General features: G+C 46.9%; 1 protein-coding gene across 3 annotated transcripts; it reads right to left on the bottom strand.

Moving 5' to 3' along the window:
* Nucleotides 1-1,104: 1,104 nt before the first annotated feature.
* On the bottom strand, nt 1,105-13,991 carry LOC103176614 (protein disulfide isomerase CRELD1). Of its 3 annotated transcripts, none has more exons than XM_007890263.2 (11): nt 13,818-13,991; nt 13,406-13,579; nt 10,931-11,013; nt 9,691-9,801; nt 9,149-9,240; nt 8,096-8,272; nt 7,332-7,427; nt 6,659-6,742; nt 5,159-5,254; nt 4,233-4,373; nt 1,105-2,493 (listed from the first exon to the last, which is right to left on the bottom strand). In XM_007890263.2, exons 2-11 carry the CDS (start codon nt 13,544-13,546, stop codon nt 2,273-2,275), a joined length of 1,242 nt encoding a protein of 413 aa, XP_007888454.1. In that variant the 5' UTR covers nt 13,547-13,579; nt 13,818-13,991; the 3' UTR covers nt 1,105-2,272. The 3 variants fall into 3 exon arrangements, with proteins under 3 accessions (XP_007888454.1, XP_007888455.1, XP_042195718.1); XM_007890264.2 differs by having other exon boundaries at nt 10,943-11,013; XM_042339784.1 differs by lacking the exon at nt 13,818-13,991 and having other exon boundaries at nt 13,406-13,653.
* Between the last annotated feature and the right edge of the window lie 3,904 nt (nt 13,992-17,895).

Below are 17,895 nucleotides of genomic sequence, written 5' to 3'. Positions count from 1 at the left end.
AGGCGTGATGGACGAGGGCATAGCAGGTACTCTATGGGACCGGGAGTTTAAGAAGAGATAAACAGACCTGAATGATTGTTCACTCACAAAACACACAGTCATTCCATTTTACTGTAAATCCCGTCAAGCCCTACGAGACATCCTCCTGATGTGAAAGACGCTATATCAAATGTAAGATTATATATTGTGCCAACACGACAATCAGGACACAAATCAATGGATCCAAAACCAAATGTTTACAAAATGGAACATCAGAAGGGTGGGGATGGGGGTGGGGGAGATCTGTGGAGATCAGGGGAGCAATCATTTAATACTGAGTTAACTAACCCCTACAAGAAGTGCTCCATTTTACAGTACATCCTGTGAAGTGCTTTGAGACATCTTGATGATGTGAAGACACTATATCAAACACAAGGATCATTATACAGCTGCATTATGAGCTGGTCGGGGTTCCCAACACATGCACATCATCAGAGCAACTTCTGGTTTGGTCATTCCCTTTCTCAAATGAGGCCACTGCAGGAAGATCTACTGAGGTAAAGCTGTTCCACCATGTGATGTCTCATATAGAAATGGAGCTATTTCTGACAAAATGCTCCCATGGCTTCTTTATTTAACCACACACAGAGACACACACTAGTAAGGCCAGTGCTTCTGTCCAATTAGTCCTCTGTGCCGTCACTTTGCAATTTCAGGGTAAATATTTTCCACACATACTATAACTTGTTAAAGCCTAGAATGCTCCCAGGAACACTCCTCAGAAACTTCCTGTAAGTGGCAGCACTGGGAACATGCAGCATTATGCCGTGGGATTAACAAGTCCTGTAGCTCAGTCGTTAGAGCACTTGCCTTGCAAGCGAGACACCTGGGTTCAATTCCAGGCAGAGGGCGAAACCTTGGGCAGTTTCCTTACTCCACACAGAGCCTAATAATAATCCCTCCAAAACCAAAAACAATAATAAATTGGTCATTTTCAATCCACGACTGTTTGTGGGACACTGCTGTGTGCAATTGGCTGCTGTGTTTCGCCCACAAATATACGGTCAATTCACTTTACAGTCTATTCTGTGAAGCTCTTTGAGACGTCTAGAAGACGTGAAAAGCGCTATATCAAATGCAAGGATTATTATTATAACAAAATGAGGAACATTAAAACAGGATGAGAAGCCATCTGAGATCAGCGCTACTCCCTGCAAATGCATTAGAGGCAGAATCTTGTCACTTGCAGATATACTAGAGTTCGAAACCTTCACACAAACCCAGATGACTTCAAAAATAAATAATGAATGCAAGATAACCCAACAACTTCAAACCGCTGTTCTCGGGACACGCTACACTTTGAGTTGTCTGCACTATCAATAAAATACTTTCACGATCTACAGTTCTTTCTACTTTGCCCAGTTGACTTGGGCATTCGGGTTTGGCCTAGTCTATCAATACCCAACAATCTAACAATAAGCAGGAGGTACAGTGACAGGTGTGGCGAGTTATGTGTGACAGTTGTGCTCCAAACTCTTCCATTTTCAGATTAAGAGGGCCATTCGTTTCATTTAATCTCATAGTCTTAGATGATAAAGCACAATTGAGTTGAGGCTCATCCATCTTAACCTCATTCCAACATTGACAGTTGTCCATCTCCCATGGAGATGAGTGGGAAAGTTAGGAGTTAGCTGTGTGAATCCCATCAGGAGCAAGCTACAGTCAGGACTGCTGACAGTGCCCATAGGTTCAAATCAGGATTCAAGCACTGACTGGAAATTCAACCCTCTGCTATTGGGAGTAAACTTCAGAAGTGACTGAGGCGAAGGCAGTATAAGCCGGACAGGTACCAGTTAACAGGTGTACCAGAGACGGTTCCATCCACATATGTGAACAGAGGGAATGAAGGTATATTTTGGATTTAATAAGTGGAAGCACAATGTGACCCAAGAAGCACAGAAGCTTCTCCCCACCCCTCCCTCTCAACCCAAAACATGTGATCCTTACATATCTTAAATAAATTAATTCATTATTTGTACATTTTACCTAAATCTGAAAACTATAGCACTCGAGTTTCTCACATATAATGCTTCACGCTCATTGCCTGTAGTGCTAAGTACGTCTTGTGTTCTCGGACATGCACAGCTCAGAGAGGATTGAAAGTTACCCAGAATCCCAGCCACTATGGGTCTGCTAAAGCAGCCCGCTGGATAACAAACCAGCTCCTTTTCTCAATGGCCAGGCTGTTAAATCCATCACCATCCCATCCATCACATGCAAAACCCGTTTTCCCTTATTTTCCTTTCAAGAAGCCGTCAATGAGCCGGTCCGACCTCTCGGATAGCCAGTACCCAGCAGTTGCTGCAATGGCCCCGATGAAGATGGAAGTGAAGACCATATCACCCTTCGCAGCAAGTGTCGCCAGTGCACATATGATGATCCCGAAGAACATCTGCTGTAAAACCACCATCTCATCTTCAGTCACATTGTCAAACAGACCTTCCTCGAGGACCACTGTGGTGACAAGGGCAGAGAATTAAGAGGTTTTTATTTCCAACTTTCATTCATTTTTCCTTTTTCAATAATCCTTGCATTTTTTGATATAGCGCCTTATCACATTGAGATGTCTCAAAGCACTTCACAGAATATACTATAAAATTTACTGTATTTTATGGGGGAACGAGGCAGTCAATTACACTCAGCAGTGTCCCACAAAATAGTGGTGAATTGAGTGACCAAATTATTATTATTATTTTGAAGGGATTACTACCCCCTGGAAAAGCGATCCACCAATTGACTAACAACCAGGTTCCTAAGGAAAGTTACCTAAGGTTTCACCCTGTCCAGAAATGAAACCCAAATCCTCATGCTTGCGAAGCAAATGCTCTAACCAATATGCTACAGGTTTGAATCGTTTTATATCTACACACAGTCTCTATCACTGTCAGTAAAATAAACCTCCACACCCCATTGACCTCTATCTTGCAGGACTCAGCCATACAAGCTCACATTCTTTGTAGTTGGAGCTTCAGTGAAATACAGATGAGAGAAAAATTAGCCCGAGCTCTTGTTTCTTTCCTCACAAGCCAGCCCTCCCTGCTGAAACTGTATGTTGGTACAGTTTAGAGTCCTGTAGCTCAATGGTTAGCGTACTCGCTTTGCAAGTGAGAGACCTGAGTTCAATTCCAGGCGAAACCTTGGGCAAGTTTCCTTACTCCACACACCTAATAATAATCCCTCCAAAAAAACAAAACAATAATAAATTGGTCATTTTCAATCCACGACTGTTTGTGGGACACTGCTGTGTGCAATTGGCTGCTGTGTTTCACCCACAAATATACGGTCAATTCACTTTACAGTCTATTCTGTGAAGCGTTTTGAAATGTCTAGAAGACATGAAAAGCGCTATATCAAATGCAAGGATTATTATTATTAGTTGAATCTTGAGCAACTATCTAATTTACCTCGTCTGTATTGTTCCCCAGTGATCGAGATGGGAAAGAGTGAGTGTGAGGCACAGAGGGACAACAACAACTTGCATTTATATTGTGCCCCTCATGCAGGGCAGAGATTGACAAGAGAGATGGTGACAGACACAGAGAGTAAGAAGTACACAGAGAACAAAGTTAAAAGGAAATGCGTTGGGGACAAAGAGGCAGATGGGATAGAAATGGAAAGGGGAACAGCAAAACAATGTGAGCGAGCGACAAACTGAAAGACACGGAAATAAACAGGAGCAGATTCATTCACAAAGTACATTTGTTCAGCGGGCTCCAGTCTCCTCCATGTCTCCCACCCGACCCGCCCTACCATCGGTGGTCGGGCTTTCAGCCTCTGCCCACACGCTCTGGAACTCCATCCCACGGTCCCTTTGCCTCGCTTCCTCTCTTGCCTCCTTCAAGGCTGGTCTCAAGACCCTTCTCTTCGACCGTGCCTTTGGTCTCCCTCCCACCTCTCTGCCTTCCCTCACCCCTCCCCCATGCTCGGGCCCCGACCCGACTGTCCAGCGCTTTGGGACGTCCTCCCGACGTGAAAGGTGCTCTATAAATGTAATTTTGTTGTTATGCTCATTGTCAATAGCTTTCTGCTACAGATATTCATTCCCAGTTAAGGTCTCTATATTGCCCACCTTGGACAGGGGACATCACTAGCCTTATATATTTTCTCAGCTTAGAGCTATCCTCCAGAGCGATCAATGGGGCATAAATAAACCTCCACATGGAAATAAAAACTTGCGGGCACTTTGCACTTACTGGTTGGCTGATCCTCAATGCACACACCATCCTTTTTAGAGTAGCTGTCGATGCACACACAAGTGAAGCCTCCATCTGTGTTTTTACACTCTTCGTGTTTCCCTGTACATCGCAGCACTTCACTGTTACATTCGTCAATGTCTGAAATAACAGTATACAGCGACTGAATTTCCACACAACGGCCATACAGCAATAACTAACAGCACACAGCAACTTAACTTCTCTTCTCCTCCTTCCACTCCTCTTTCCTTTGCTGCCTCCTTCCATACAGAATTAAAAGTGTGCGGCAGCAGAACTTTAGCAATTCATGCTGCACTACGAGGGTCCTTGGCAAGGGTTAACTGCTCTACAGTTCACACCACCACACCCTGCTTCACACAGCTCAGGAACATTATGTTCCTACAAGACCAGGAAAATTATAATAATAATTGCATTTTACATGACTCCTTTCACATCATGAGGATGTCTCAATGCGCTTCATCGGATTTACTGTAAAATGTAGTAACTGTGTCTTTTGCTGCAGCTAATTTGCCCACAGCAAATATTCATGAAGTAAATGACCAATTTTCGGGATGTGCTGGTCAGGAAGCTGGGAGAAATTCCTTTCCCTCTTCCAAATAGTGCCACGAGATTTTTTAAAGTCCACCTCAACAGCCAGGCGGGTCCTTAGTTTTAACATCTCATCCAAAAGTCGCCACCACCAATAAAGCAGCACTTCCCCAGCACTGCACTGGGGTATCAGCTTAGACTGTGAGCTCAAAGTCCCAACAATACGGATTGAATCCTCAATCCTCTGACTCAAAGGTGAGAATGCTACAAACATGCAGACATCGAACCCTAAGATCTGAATATATTAATTGAACATGGCCTCTTTAGCAGAGCTGCAGCTCCCGAACCATGTCCATTCCCTGGAGTACTGCACTTACCCATACACTTTGCTCCCTGCATCAAGTAGCCCTTGTTGCACTTTTTACACCGTCCCGGTCCACCACCCATACACGTCAGACAGGCCAAGTCACAAGCTGGAAACAGAAAGAAGAAATTGCTTTTAAAAGGGTCACTCTTTGCCTGTGACTCATTACACTGCTCACTCCAGTCACCAGCACCCCAAAATAATAAATATAAATATATAATCCTTGCATTTGATAGCATCAAAAATCTCAAAGTGCATCATAGGGATCTGTCAAGTGGTAGCTCTAACCACAAAGCTAACCACGGTAGCTTAGTCGTTAGAGCGATCGCCTCGCAAGCAAGCAAGAGGACCTGGGTTCAATTCCCAGGCAGGACAAAACAGTAGGAAAGTTTCCTTACTCCACACGCCTCTGTTTACCTAGCAGTAAGTAGGAACCCAATTGTTAGTCGATTGGCAGATCGCTTTTCCGGGGGTAATAAAACCCCTTTTTTTAAAAAACTCCCCAAAAAATGTTGTCACTCAATCCACGACTGTTTGTGGGACACTGCCGTGCTCAACTGGCTGCTGAGTTTTGCCACAAAAATTCAGTCAATTCACTTTACAGTATATTCTGTGAAGCACTTTGAGATGTCACAAAGACATGATTAGGGCTATACCAAATGCAAGGATTATTATTAGAAGTGTATTTAGTGGCAAATGCAGGAAGCATGTTGCACCACAGCCGAGTCCCATGGACAGCCTTTGGGCATTGGGTTGTTTTAGATAATTTCCTGCATCACTGATCACTCTCTGGCTAGGAGCATGGGCTGGGCTGATGAAAGCCAGGAAAATGGGAACAATACTTCACTGGTAAACTCCCCCACCTCTGAAAAAATGAGACAAGCTTGGGGCTCTTCGGTCTTGAGAAGACAACTCAGTGGGGACCTCATAAAGGTATAACATTTAAATGGGATTGAAAAAGTAAACACAGTTCAATACTTCAGAATGCATTGAGATAGCAGAACAAGAGGACACAGAGTTATAAAGTGGACTTCAGGACAGACACAAGGATTTTTTTCTTTACCCAAAGGATAATCAACAACAACAACAATATTCCATTTATAAAGCGCCTTTCACGTCAGGAGGATGTCCCAAGGCGCTGCACAGTTGGGTCAGGACCCGAGCAGGGGGGAAATGGTCAGGGTGAGGGGAGAGAAGGGAGGGAGCGAGGAGGGGGGAAATGGTCAGGGTGAGGGGAGGGAAGGGAGGGAGCGAGGAGGGGGAAGAGAGTCGAGAGGGGAGCGACTGAACCAGGTTGCCAGGAAAGCTAGTTGAGGCCAGGACGCTGGAATTATTACAGCTTGATACAGTATTGGAGGGGACAGTAGGGTGGGTGTTCTTAAGGGATGAGATTGGATGGGATAAAAAGCCTTCTTCATCCAAACCAATCTTGTAATCTTGTGACCTGGCTGAAAAATGAAGCCGGCACAATTTTAACCAGTAGATGATTCAGCTACAGAAGGGCATCACTGACCTCTGCACTCGTACGAGCCTTCTCCATTAACACAGTACTGGCCAGCCGTGCATCTTGCCAGCTCAGTGCCACACTCATCGATATCTGAGGAGAGAGAGACACAAAAAACAGCTGCTTTTAGATTTAAATTTTTGATTTAAATTCAAAGTAGAAGCAGCGTTTGAGAACCCCTGCAGGGTTAATAACAGCAATAATAATCCTTACATTTGATATGGCACCTTGCACTTCAAGAGGACGAGAGTCGTAACAACTGAGCCACGCTAACACAGAAAGCTTTGCATTAAGCAGTGCCTTTCATGTTAGAAGCACAACTCAAAGTGAGGAACACTGATGGCTGGGTGCCAAGCCGGCAGTGGTACTGGGGGAAGGGGAAAGTTGGAAGGAGGGGGATGTTGCGCTGAGTCTATACAAGACATTAATTAGGCTACAAGTGAAGTAGCGCGTTAAAGCTCCATCAGAGAAGGATATCAGAGTTATACAAGGTGCAGGTTAGATTCACAAGGATACCAGAAATGAGGATATAGTTATTAGCATAAAATTAGTGCTTTATTACCTAAGGCAAAGGTTAAGAGGGGAGTTAACACAGGATGTCAAGTGCAATGTTAGGACAGACACCAGGGAAAGATTGCTTGACGCAGAATGTAATCAATAGCTGAGGTCAGTCAGCACTCACCCACACATTTGTTGTCGTGCAGAACCCAACCTGTCTTACAATCTCGACACTTATAATCTTCAGGACCAGTGCACTTCTTGCAGGATGTGTAGCATTCTGAAACAAAGCAGCCAATGAAGCAGGAAGTGAAATGGGACACCAGTCACACCCTAACACCATCATACAGTTAGCAACTACAACAACAAATTACATTTGTATCCGTGGCATCAATCTATTCACAGACAAATCAGACCCCATACTGTAGCTGATAAAGGTTTGCTGACTGTGGACAGTAGGCTGAACGACCTATAGTTCCAGACCTATAGTTACACAGGACATGAGAAAAATCAAAAAAAGCTTCTACTGTTCATTTGACTTCACTAGCCATTTGCATTACATTCAACAACAACTTGCACTTATAATTGTGCCCTCCATGCAAGTTAGCATCTCAGGGAGCTTAACAGTGGCGAAGCCTGACTCCAAGCCAGGGGTGGGGGGGTTGAAGAGGAAGGTTTGCAGGCGTGACTAGAGAAAGGGGAGAGAGGGGCAAGGGATTGAGGGAGCGTATTCCAGTGTTTTGGGGTGTAGTGGTTCAAAGTGCGATGGGGAGGGTGAAATGTTGGGGCAGAGGATGCGAGGGACGAGCAGGAGGCCAGTGTCAGTTGAGCGGAGGCGCCGGATGGTGGATTTGGGAGTGAGGAGGTCAGAGAGGTAGGGAGGTGCCAGGGAGTGAATTCAGTGTGAGCTTGACTTATATGACCAACATTTGAATCAATTTTACACACCATGACACACCAAATGGCTTTCATTTCTGGACTCTTCGAAAAATCCATCAGCGCACTCCAGACAGGTGGATCCCGTGTAGCCATGCTCACAATCGCACAGCCCGGTGCCCGAACGTGTTCCATCCCCATCACATTTCCCATATCCACTGCAAGGCTTTGTTGCTCTATCTTTGCAGGCTGTAACAAAAAGCCCACAAATTATATTAATCCCACCATACTTTGCATTGTGTACAGACCTTTGTGACTGCTGTATTAATTCATGACAGAACTTTTCATTCCAATGCCAACTCCAAATCTAGAATTCATTGGGCCTTGTTTGAAACCCTACAATGACCATTCTAGATGAGAGCAGAATTGGGTGTAGCTGGGCCACCCTGTGGCTGGAAATCAAAATTCTTCTAGGCTTCCACAGTAGCACCCAGGTATAACATTAATTCAATTAAATAAATTCCTGACTCGGGTTATAACCGGGTTATAACCGGACACTGGTCTCAGTGATTGTGTAGAAAGCATTCTCGCTTCAAATGCTGGCCAGCTTTCCCTACTAAAGTAATGGTCAACTGTAAACCAAAAAGCCCAACTTCCAGGTCATCAGGACAGTCCTGTCCGCCCCACCAATCCACGGCCTTCAGCTTTTCTGCCCCCAACGTCTGGAACTCCATCCCGGAGCCCCCTCCCTTGGCTACATGAAGGTCCGTCTCAAATTCCCTTGACTGACCTACTCCTTGAATATGCTCCTGACATGAAAGCGCTGTATGAATGCAATTTGTTGTAGTTGAGGGACATTGATGGCCCCTAACAACACAGAAGTCTGCCATTCTGCAGCGCACAGAAAGTCGGTGATGTTTTGAAGCGAGGTGCACAACTTTCTGTTCATATTTTGGACTTTTTTTGTAATTAAATGTAAGTAGTAAAACCAGAAAAAACTGTGTTTTAACAATCGACTTCCACTAAAAATCGAAACATTTATAAAATAAAATGACTTTAATGGTTCTTAACGAGTGAATAACCTGGCTCCTGTGGTGAAGTGGGTTAGACATGCTCTACACTCACATGAGCAGTCAGGTCCAAATGTCCCAGGGGGGCAACACACTTTGATGGTGTCCAGACAGAGCCATTGAAGCAGATCAGGGTGAGCCTCCTGCCTGCAAGAGACAAAATGGTTTCAGAATATATTTTCATGCTTCTAGTTGCACTTCCAAAAAGGGTACACAGAGGTTTCTCAACTGCCTCATAGTATGGAGGGCTCATTCATCCCAGTCAACATAATGTAGAAAAAAGAAACACCTTACCTATTACTAGAGACTGCCACTCTCAGAGAGATCAGAGGCTGAATATCACACTACGTTGCTCACTTTGCCAGCTGCAGTTAAAAGCATTTAGGTGCAAGCCAGGACCTCACTGTAGATGGGAATATTGATAGAAATGGCAATTGGCCAATAATCCTCTCAGCCAGTAAAGAACAACTGACACAGGAAGGTGCACAGTCCCCTCACTCGCACAACCTTATGAAAGAGTTAGGGGTGGTCATGGAGCACTTCAGGAAAGGAACAGCGCAGATGGTAGTGAGCGAGCAGGAAGCATAGAGCACTCACTGTTTGAACCACCACTTCTCAAGGTGCTCTTCATTCTGTTCCACCATCTGATTACAATCAAAATTCAAGCTCTCACACAGAGTCTCCATGATCTCCAGTAGACGAGTCTCACTGCAATAACAGAGATTCATTAAAATCAATCCATCTGGGGATCAGAACATAAAAACAAAACAATAATATCGTAGGAGCAAAGCAATCTCCGACACAGTAAAATGCTATTGAACTGTTCATTATTGTTGGTTTTGCTCCTCCAGTAAAGCCCCAACCTAATCCCAATCCTCCTGTTCATACCTTCTAACATAGTGCATTTATATGTGTGTGTGTGTGCGCGCACGAGAGTCTGATTCCCATTTAAATGATTCTGATGGACTCTGCTTGAGAAAACAATCTTCCCAACTTCCTCTTTCATGCTTCTAGTTAAAATCTTAAATTTATGTCCTTCCAATAATATTAGATCATGCTGAAGAGATTTAGACCCACAATCAAATCGATGTTACAGTTAATCCCGTAAAACAACGGCACAAGCCTAGCAGATGGAGAAGCATGCAAGGTATGACTGGACAAGACATCACACCGGCCAGTCATGAACCCTCTGCTTAAATCACTTCAGTTTTTAAACCCACACAGTAAAGTGATACTTTACACAGCCACAGCCAAGTGGTACTGAGACACTAAGAGACCATCCTTGCTGACCCAGGATCGGCACCTCTATATTGTGCAGAAAAAGCACTTGGGACAGATGAAAAAAACTCATAGTCATTCCAGCCAAACTGAGATTCAGTTCTCCATTACACAGCCCGGTGTAAGTCCACAAGGATATATGCTGACTCATTAAACTGTTGAATTACATGCTGAAGTGAAGGAGACATAGAACCAGAATGCATCCATCCTTGAAGACGTGGAAGGCAAACTATCCCTGATATTCCCAGTATCAGGAACTGCCCCCAAACAAGACTGTGCCACAACACCTTAAATTTTGTTTCAAATGTTCCAGATTATATTTTGCAGATTCAATAAATAACCCACCCTTTGTGCACAAACAAACACTGTCTACCCTTACCATCCAGGGCTTGGCACACAGCATCTGTGCAGTTAGATGCACATGATCTACTTTAAACATGTGCACACAAGTCTCACTCTCTCTCACACACACACACAAACATACGCACGCGCGCGCATGAGCACACACAATACATACACATCATACATTTGCACAATCTACACATGTGCTGCAGTTTACCTGATCTTGTACCTTGCCAGATTTTTGCTTTCCCAGTCGGTGTTTCCACCTCCAAAATTCTTGTTTGCTGTTTTCTCCATTCCCTGCGAGACAGACCACATGAGGGGTGGCAGGGAAGTGGCCAGTGTTGCAACATACATCTTACATTGAGGGATGCCATGCATGTATTATAACATGGAGACTGGTGTACTCATGGCCACCAGCTACCTCTGTGTAATGCACCGCCCCAGAATCCCAGAAACAACTGGGATATTTAAAAAGGAAGATAGATTTTTGGGAATTGTGTATCAAGAATGATAAAACAGCAGGGAAATGAGAACAAAATATCTGCCATGATCTTAAAAATAGGTTAAACAGGCTCAAAATATACAAAATCAAAATGTACACCACTATGCATTAAATCCTGCAAAGCACTTTGAGATGTTTTGACAACGCAATAAGGCGCTATATCAAATGCAAGTATTATAATTAACAACCTCCTTCCGTTCCTTTATTATCATAAAATATTTTCAAAACAAACAGTTAAAGGGAGGAGAGTGGAAATGAGGGGAAAAAAAGAACAAAGCTTTCCTAGCAATTACATAGATATATAGATAATAATAATAATCCTTGCATTTGATATAGCGCTTTTCACGTCGGGAGGACGTCCCAAAGCGCTTCACAGAACACACTGTAAAGTGAATTGACTGTATATTTGTGGGCAAACGCGGCAGCCAATTGCGCACAGCAATGTCCCACAAACAGTCGTAGATTGAAATGACCAATTTATTATTGTTTTTTGGTTTTTGGAGGGATTATTATTATTAAGGAAACTTGCCCAAGGTTTCACCCTGCCTGGAATTGAACTCAGGTCTCTCGCTTGCAAAGCGAGTGCTCTAACCACTGAGCTACAGGACTCTAAATACATAGACATAGAAGCAGAAGTAGGCTATTCAGCCACTCAAGCCTCTGCCATTTTATAAGATTATGGCTAATGTCCAGTTACCCACCCTTGACCCATATCCTTTAATATCCTGACCTAACAAATATTTATCTACCTCCATCTTGAAAATGTGAATGGATCCAGCGTCTACAGCCTTTTGAGGGAGAGAATTTTAGAATTAAACCCAATTCAAATTCTTAAAAGAAAGTTTAGGAAGAACTAGAAAACCTTTGTACAGATATATCCTTGCTGCTCCCCTCTTCAATTCTTCTTCTTAAGAGATAGTTTGGACAGAGCAGGAAACAGAGCTTGTTGCACTAGCAACATCAAAGCTTAGTATGGCTGCAGTTGAAAATGTGATATTGGATACACCATAAAAAGCAATTCCTACAGGTAACAAGATGTGTTCCACCGAACTGTGCAATGTGGATGGGATCTGTGTGCCACACTTCTCATTATCAGCAGTGCGTTCTAACTTATTTCTCACTGCTGGATCACTGCTGTTTATGGCATCACAACAGGCAGTGAAATGAGCCGAAGTCAGAGCCGATTTCCTTACAGCAGCGTGCAGCTCAGACACAGAGCATCCAATGTGTTTGTGAAACAGAAGACTAAAACAGTTCAATTTTTCCCCTTTCAAACAATATTTTCTCTCCTACACAGGCAACCATTCCCCCAGGTGAGGGGCCAGGCAGCAGGCTGGTTCCCTTGCTTCTGTTGGAGGAGCTGCCTTGTCTCTGTCGACCCAGTATTACAGTGTGAATTAGTTGACTTTTCAATGCCTTGGACTATGGGGAAAACTCGCTCAGTGTTTCCCACCAAACAGCTCAGTGCTTGTCATTTTGTGTCAACAACAACAACTTGCACTTATATAGCGCCCTCCACGCAGGGTAGTGTCTCAGAGTGCTTAACAGTGGCGGAGCCTGACTCCAAACCGGAGGGACTGGAGAGGTGGCCGTAAGCATGGTCGAAGAGGAAAGATTTCAGGCGGGACTTGAAAGATGAGGGGACAAGTTGGAGAGATTGAGGGAGAGTGTTCCAGAGTTTTGGGGAGTAGTGGCTGAAGCGTGAACTCCGATGGTGGGATGGAGTATGCGAGGGACAAGCAGGAGGCCGGTGCGAGTCGAGTGGCTGCGCCAGGTGGTGGATTGGGGAGTGAGGAGGTTGGAGAGGAAGGGAGGTGCCAGGCAGTGAAGGGATTTGAACACGAGTGTGAGGATCTTGAAGTCGATCCATTCGGTGATGGGGAGCCAGTGGAGCCTGGGCCAGAACTGGTGAGATGTGGGTACGGAGTTTAGTCCGGGTCAGTATGCAGGCGGCAGAGTTTTCAGTATTGACACAACAGTGTCCAGTATTCTCAGTGCACTAAAGTGGGAGCTCTCTCTATTTTTTTTAAAAAACAGGAGGGAGCTACGTGGGAGGGAGCTGGTGCTTTTGTCAGTGGCCACTGGCATTTCAGCAACAAAGAATTGCATTTATATAGCGCCGATGTGAAAGGGGCTCTTTCTTCCACAGCTCGCCTTTGCCAAACGAAGAAAGTACGCGTGCCTTACTTTCTTGAAGTTTTCAGTAATATGACGACACATCTGGCAGGGATTCTGCTTTGAGGCAACCGATTGCTGAACCAGCAGTGAAAGTGAAGCGTAGAGAAGAAGCCGAAACACCGGGAAGAGGACGTTCTGTGGGGCCTCCATTGTGAAACACAATCAACCACTGAGGGATGAGAGCTGTACAAGAAACAAGCAACATGGCTTTACCACTTTATATATAGCAGCACTATAGCAGCCACCCACCCCACCCCAGCAGCACCCAAGCTCCAACAGCACCCCCCCCACCCCAGCACCCCCCCCACCCCAGCACCCCCCCAACCCCACCCCCAGCAGCAGCCACCGGACTCCATTTGCGGCTCAATGAGCAGCAGCGCGAGCGGATAAAATAACATCATATAATAGTAAATGTAGGTACCGAGTGCAGCGCCGCTCCTGTTTCTGTTTGTCTGTTCAGGGTCTGTGTCACTGTGTGTGTGAGGGTGTGAGTGAGATCCAGGCTGAGGCCGGCCGCCGGTACCGGTTAACAACACACGCTCTCATTGGCCCTCTCGTTCCACCAATCAGCACCCGCCAACCTTCGCCCCCTCCCCGCCCCCATCCGAGCCCCGCCCCCAGCCCCGCCCCCATCCGGGCCCCGCCGCCAGCCCCGCCCCCAGCCCCGCCTAACATACACCCGCGCCCCAATAATAATAATAATCCTCACATTTGATATAGCGCTTTTCACGTCGGGAGGACGTCCCAAAGCGCTTCACAGAACACACTGTAAAGTGAATTGACTGTATATTTGTGGGCGAACGCGGCAGCCAATTGCGCACAGCAATGTCCCACAGTCGTAGATTGAAAATGACCAATTTTATTATTGTTTTTGGTTTTGGAGGGATTATTATTAGGCTCTGTGTGGAGTAAGGAAACTTGCCCAAGGTTTCGCCCTCTGCCTGGAATTGAACTCAGGTCTCTCACTTGCAAAGCGAGTGCTCTAACCACTGAGCTACAGGACTCCACAACACCATCACCTGCACCCCAACGACAACGCCCAGGCCCCCCCGCACACCAACAGCAACGCCCGCGCCCCAACACCATCACCCGCACCCCAACACCATCACCCGCACCCCAACACCATCACCCGCACCCCAACACCATCACCCGCACCCCAAAGCCAACGCCCAGGCCCCTACGCCCAGGCCCCAATACCCACACTCCAACGCCCAGGCCCAATACCCAACAACAACAACAAGATTCCATTTATTGAGCGCCTTTCACGTCGGGAGGACATCCCAAGGCACTGTACAGTTGGGTCAGGACCTGAGCAGGGGGGAAATGGTCAGGGTGAGGGAAGGAGGAGCGAGGAATGGTCAGGGTGAGGGAAGGGAGGGAGCGAGGAGGGGTAGAGAGTCGAGAGCGGAGCTGAAGGCACGGTCAAAGAGAAAGGTCTTGAGACCGGCCTTGAAGGAGGAAAGGGAGGAGGCGGCGAAGGCACTGGGGGATAGAGTTCCAGAGCCTCGGGGCTGAGAGGCTGAAGGCCCGGCCACCGATGGTAGGGCGGTTGGGGCGGGGGATGTGGAGCAGACCGGAGCCAGAGGAACGGAGGGTACGGGCAGGTAGGTAGGGGGATAGTAGGTCGGAGAGGTAGGAGGGAGCAAGGCCGTGAATGGCCTTGTAGGTGAGGATGAGGATCTTGAATTCAATCCTCTGGGGGATGGGGAGCCAGTGGAGGCGAGCGAGGGTGGGTGTGATGTGGTCCCGAAGCCTGGTGCGGGACAGTACACGAGCTGCAGAGTTCTGAATGACCTGCAGCTTGTGGAGGGAGGGGCCGGGAAGGCCGGCGAGGAGAGAGTTCCCATAGTCCAGCCTTGAGGTGATAAAGGCGTGAACCAGAGTTTCAGCAGCGTGAGGGGTGAGGTAGTGCCGTAGTCTGGCGATATTCCGGAGGTGATGGAAGGCGGTGCCAGTTGTGGTGCGGATATGAGGGAGAAAGGACAGCTCAGGGTCGAACAGAACCCCGAGGTTCCTGACTGGCTTTGAGAGGTGGAGAGTGCAGCCTTGGATGCTGATGCTGTCAGCGCCTGAGGTGCGGAGGCGCTGACGTGAGCCAATCAGGAGGGCCTCAGTTTTACGCACGTTGAGCTGGAGAAAGTTATCTCTCGTCCAGGACTCGATGTCGGACAGGCAGCTGTCAGGACATCGGTGGTCGTGGAGTTGAGGGTAGAGGAGGAAAGGTAGAGTTGGGTGTCATCCGCATACATGTGGAAGTTAACCCCATGTCTGCGGATGATGTCACCACAGGGGGAGCATATAGAGGGTGAAGAGGAGGGGACCGAGGACAGAGCCCTGAGGGACACCGCACGAGACAGTGCGGGGGGTGGAGGAAAAGCCGTTTGTGGAGACAAAGTGAAGACGTTGGGAAAGGTACGACCTAAACCACTCAAGGACAGGGCCTTGAAGGTTTAGGTGGGAGGACAAGCGGTGGAGGAGGATAGCGTGGTCGACCGTATCGAATGCTGCCGATAGGTCGAGGAGGACGAGGAGGCAGAGGGAGCCCTGGTCACAGATGGTCAGGATGTCATTGGTGACCTTGACCAGGGCAGTTTCTGTGCTATGGGCAGCACGGAAACCCGACTGAAGGGGTTCGAATAGTGAATGGTTGGAGAGGAAAGAGCGCAGCTGGGAGGCGACAACTCGTTCCAGGACCTTGGACAGGAAGGGGAGGTTGGAGATGGGCCGGTAGCTTGATAGCTGCGACGCATCAAGGGAGGGTTTTTTTAAGGTGGGAGTGATGGTGGCAGTTTTTAAGGGAATGGGAATAGAGCCAGAGGAGAGGGACAGGTTGACGATGTCTGTGATATGTGGGGCAAAGAGGTGGAGTTGGGAGATAAGGAGTGGGGATGGGGTCAAGGGAGCAGGTGGTGGGTTTCAGGAATAGGATGAGTTTGGTGACAGAGGGTGGGGAAATGGGTACCACACCCCAACGCCCATGCCCCAACGCCTGTGCCCCAACGACAACGCCCATGCCCCAACGACAATGCCCACACCCCAACGACAACACCACCCGTGCTCAACAACACCACCACCCTCGCCCCAATGACAACACCACCCATGCCCCAAAGCCAACACCACCCGTGCCCCAACGACAACACCACCCGTGCCCCAACGACAACACCACCCGTGCCCCAATGACAACACCCTCGCCCCGACAACGCCCATGCCCCCACACACCCCAACAGCAATGCCTGCACCCCAACAACAGCGCCCGAGTCCCAACAATTAAGCTCACGCCCCAGCAACACCACCCGTGCCCCAACAACAACTCTCTCACCACCATCCAGGCCTCTCTGGTGCTTCTGTTTGCAGATGATATTGTTCTCCTTGCGGACTCACCTGGGGACTTTTTGTACCACACCCTCAAGTATGGAAGCAGCTGCAGGGAGGGAGGTCTCCAGCTTCGCAATGGGCCCTCACATGAAGACCTGGTTTAAGGAACATAGGAACAGGAGTAGACCATTCACCCCCTGGAGCCTTGTTCCGCCATTCTAATAGATCATGGCTGATCTGTACATTAACTCCAAATACCTGCCTTTGCCCCATATCACTTGATACCTGTACCTAATAAAAAGCTATCCACCTCAGTCTATAAAATTTGAATGGATCCATCATCCACAGCCTTTTGAGGGAGTTCCAGATTTCAATTATCCTCTGGGTGAAAAAATGCTTCCTGATTTCACTCCTAAACGGCCCAGCTATAATGTTAAGATTATGCCCCCTTGTTCTGTATTCTCCTACTAGAAGAAATAGTTTCTCTGTATTTACCCTATCAAATCCCTTTCTCATTTTAAAAATGTCAATCAGATCAGCCCTCAACCTCCTAAACTCAAGGGAATACAGACCAAGTTTATGCAACCTGTCCTCATAATTTAACTCTTTAAACCCTGGTACCATTTTGGTGAATCTGCACTGCACCCCCTCCAGGATCAATATATCCTTCCTGAGGGGTCGTGCCCAGAACTGAACGCAGTACTCCAGATGGGGTCTGACCAACTCTCGTTTCAGCTGATGCATCATTTCCTCTCCAGCCCCCTTGAGCAGCTTTGCTGAGTGTACAACATTGAACTTGGACCTCGAGAACATCAAGATGGTTGGCACATCATGAGCTGTCCTGCAAAGGTCCACCCACCACGCTGAAGGCAGATGCCCGTTCTCACGGTCACCCCTTTTGTTTCCGTGCCTATCTGTTGTTTAAATATATTGAGTAGTGCTTTAAATCCATTTTTTAATGCTTTTAACGTTTTTGATACTTATGATGCCATCAAATCTGACTCTAGCATCAATTGCAACAATTTGACAGTAATTTACCATTCCAATATGCAATGAAGCATTGGGAGTGTACTTGCCCCTATTGGGCAACTGAGAGGAGGATCTGATTGGACTGTAAAAAAGACACCAATTGCATCAAGTAATTGGTGCAATACAATTACCAGTGGGTACCCTAATTCAGGGAG

The sequence above is a fragment of the Callorhinchus milii genome, unplaced genomic scaffold (genome assembly GCF_018977255.1).
Source record: "Callorhinchus milii isolate IMCB2004 unplaced genomic scaffold, IMCB_Cmil_1.0 Scaffold12, whole genome shotgun sequence".
NCBI lineage: Eukaryota > Metazoa > Chordata > Chondrichthyes > Chimaeriformes > Callorhinchidae > Callorhinchus > Callorhinchus milii.
This window is presented reverse-complemented; position numbering and strand designations above follow the sequence as displayed.

What these genes read in the sequence shown, in the direction of transcription:
- LOC103176614 (XM_007890263.2), bottom strand. Translation starts at nt 13,546, where the DNA reads ATGGAGGCCCCACAGAACGTCCTCTTCCCGGTGTTTCGGCTTCTTCTC. An exon ending in AGGCTCGTACGAGTGCAGAG is followed by an intron (nt 5,255 to 6,658) that starts GTCAGTGATGCC and finishes TTCTGTTTCCAG; the next exon opens with CTTGTGACTTGGCCTGTCTG. An exon ending in GCAGGGAGCAAAGTGTATGG is followed by an intron (nt 4,374 to 5,158) that starts GTAAGTGCAGTA and finishes CTGTTATTTCAG; the next exon opens with ACATTGACGAATGTAACAGT.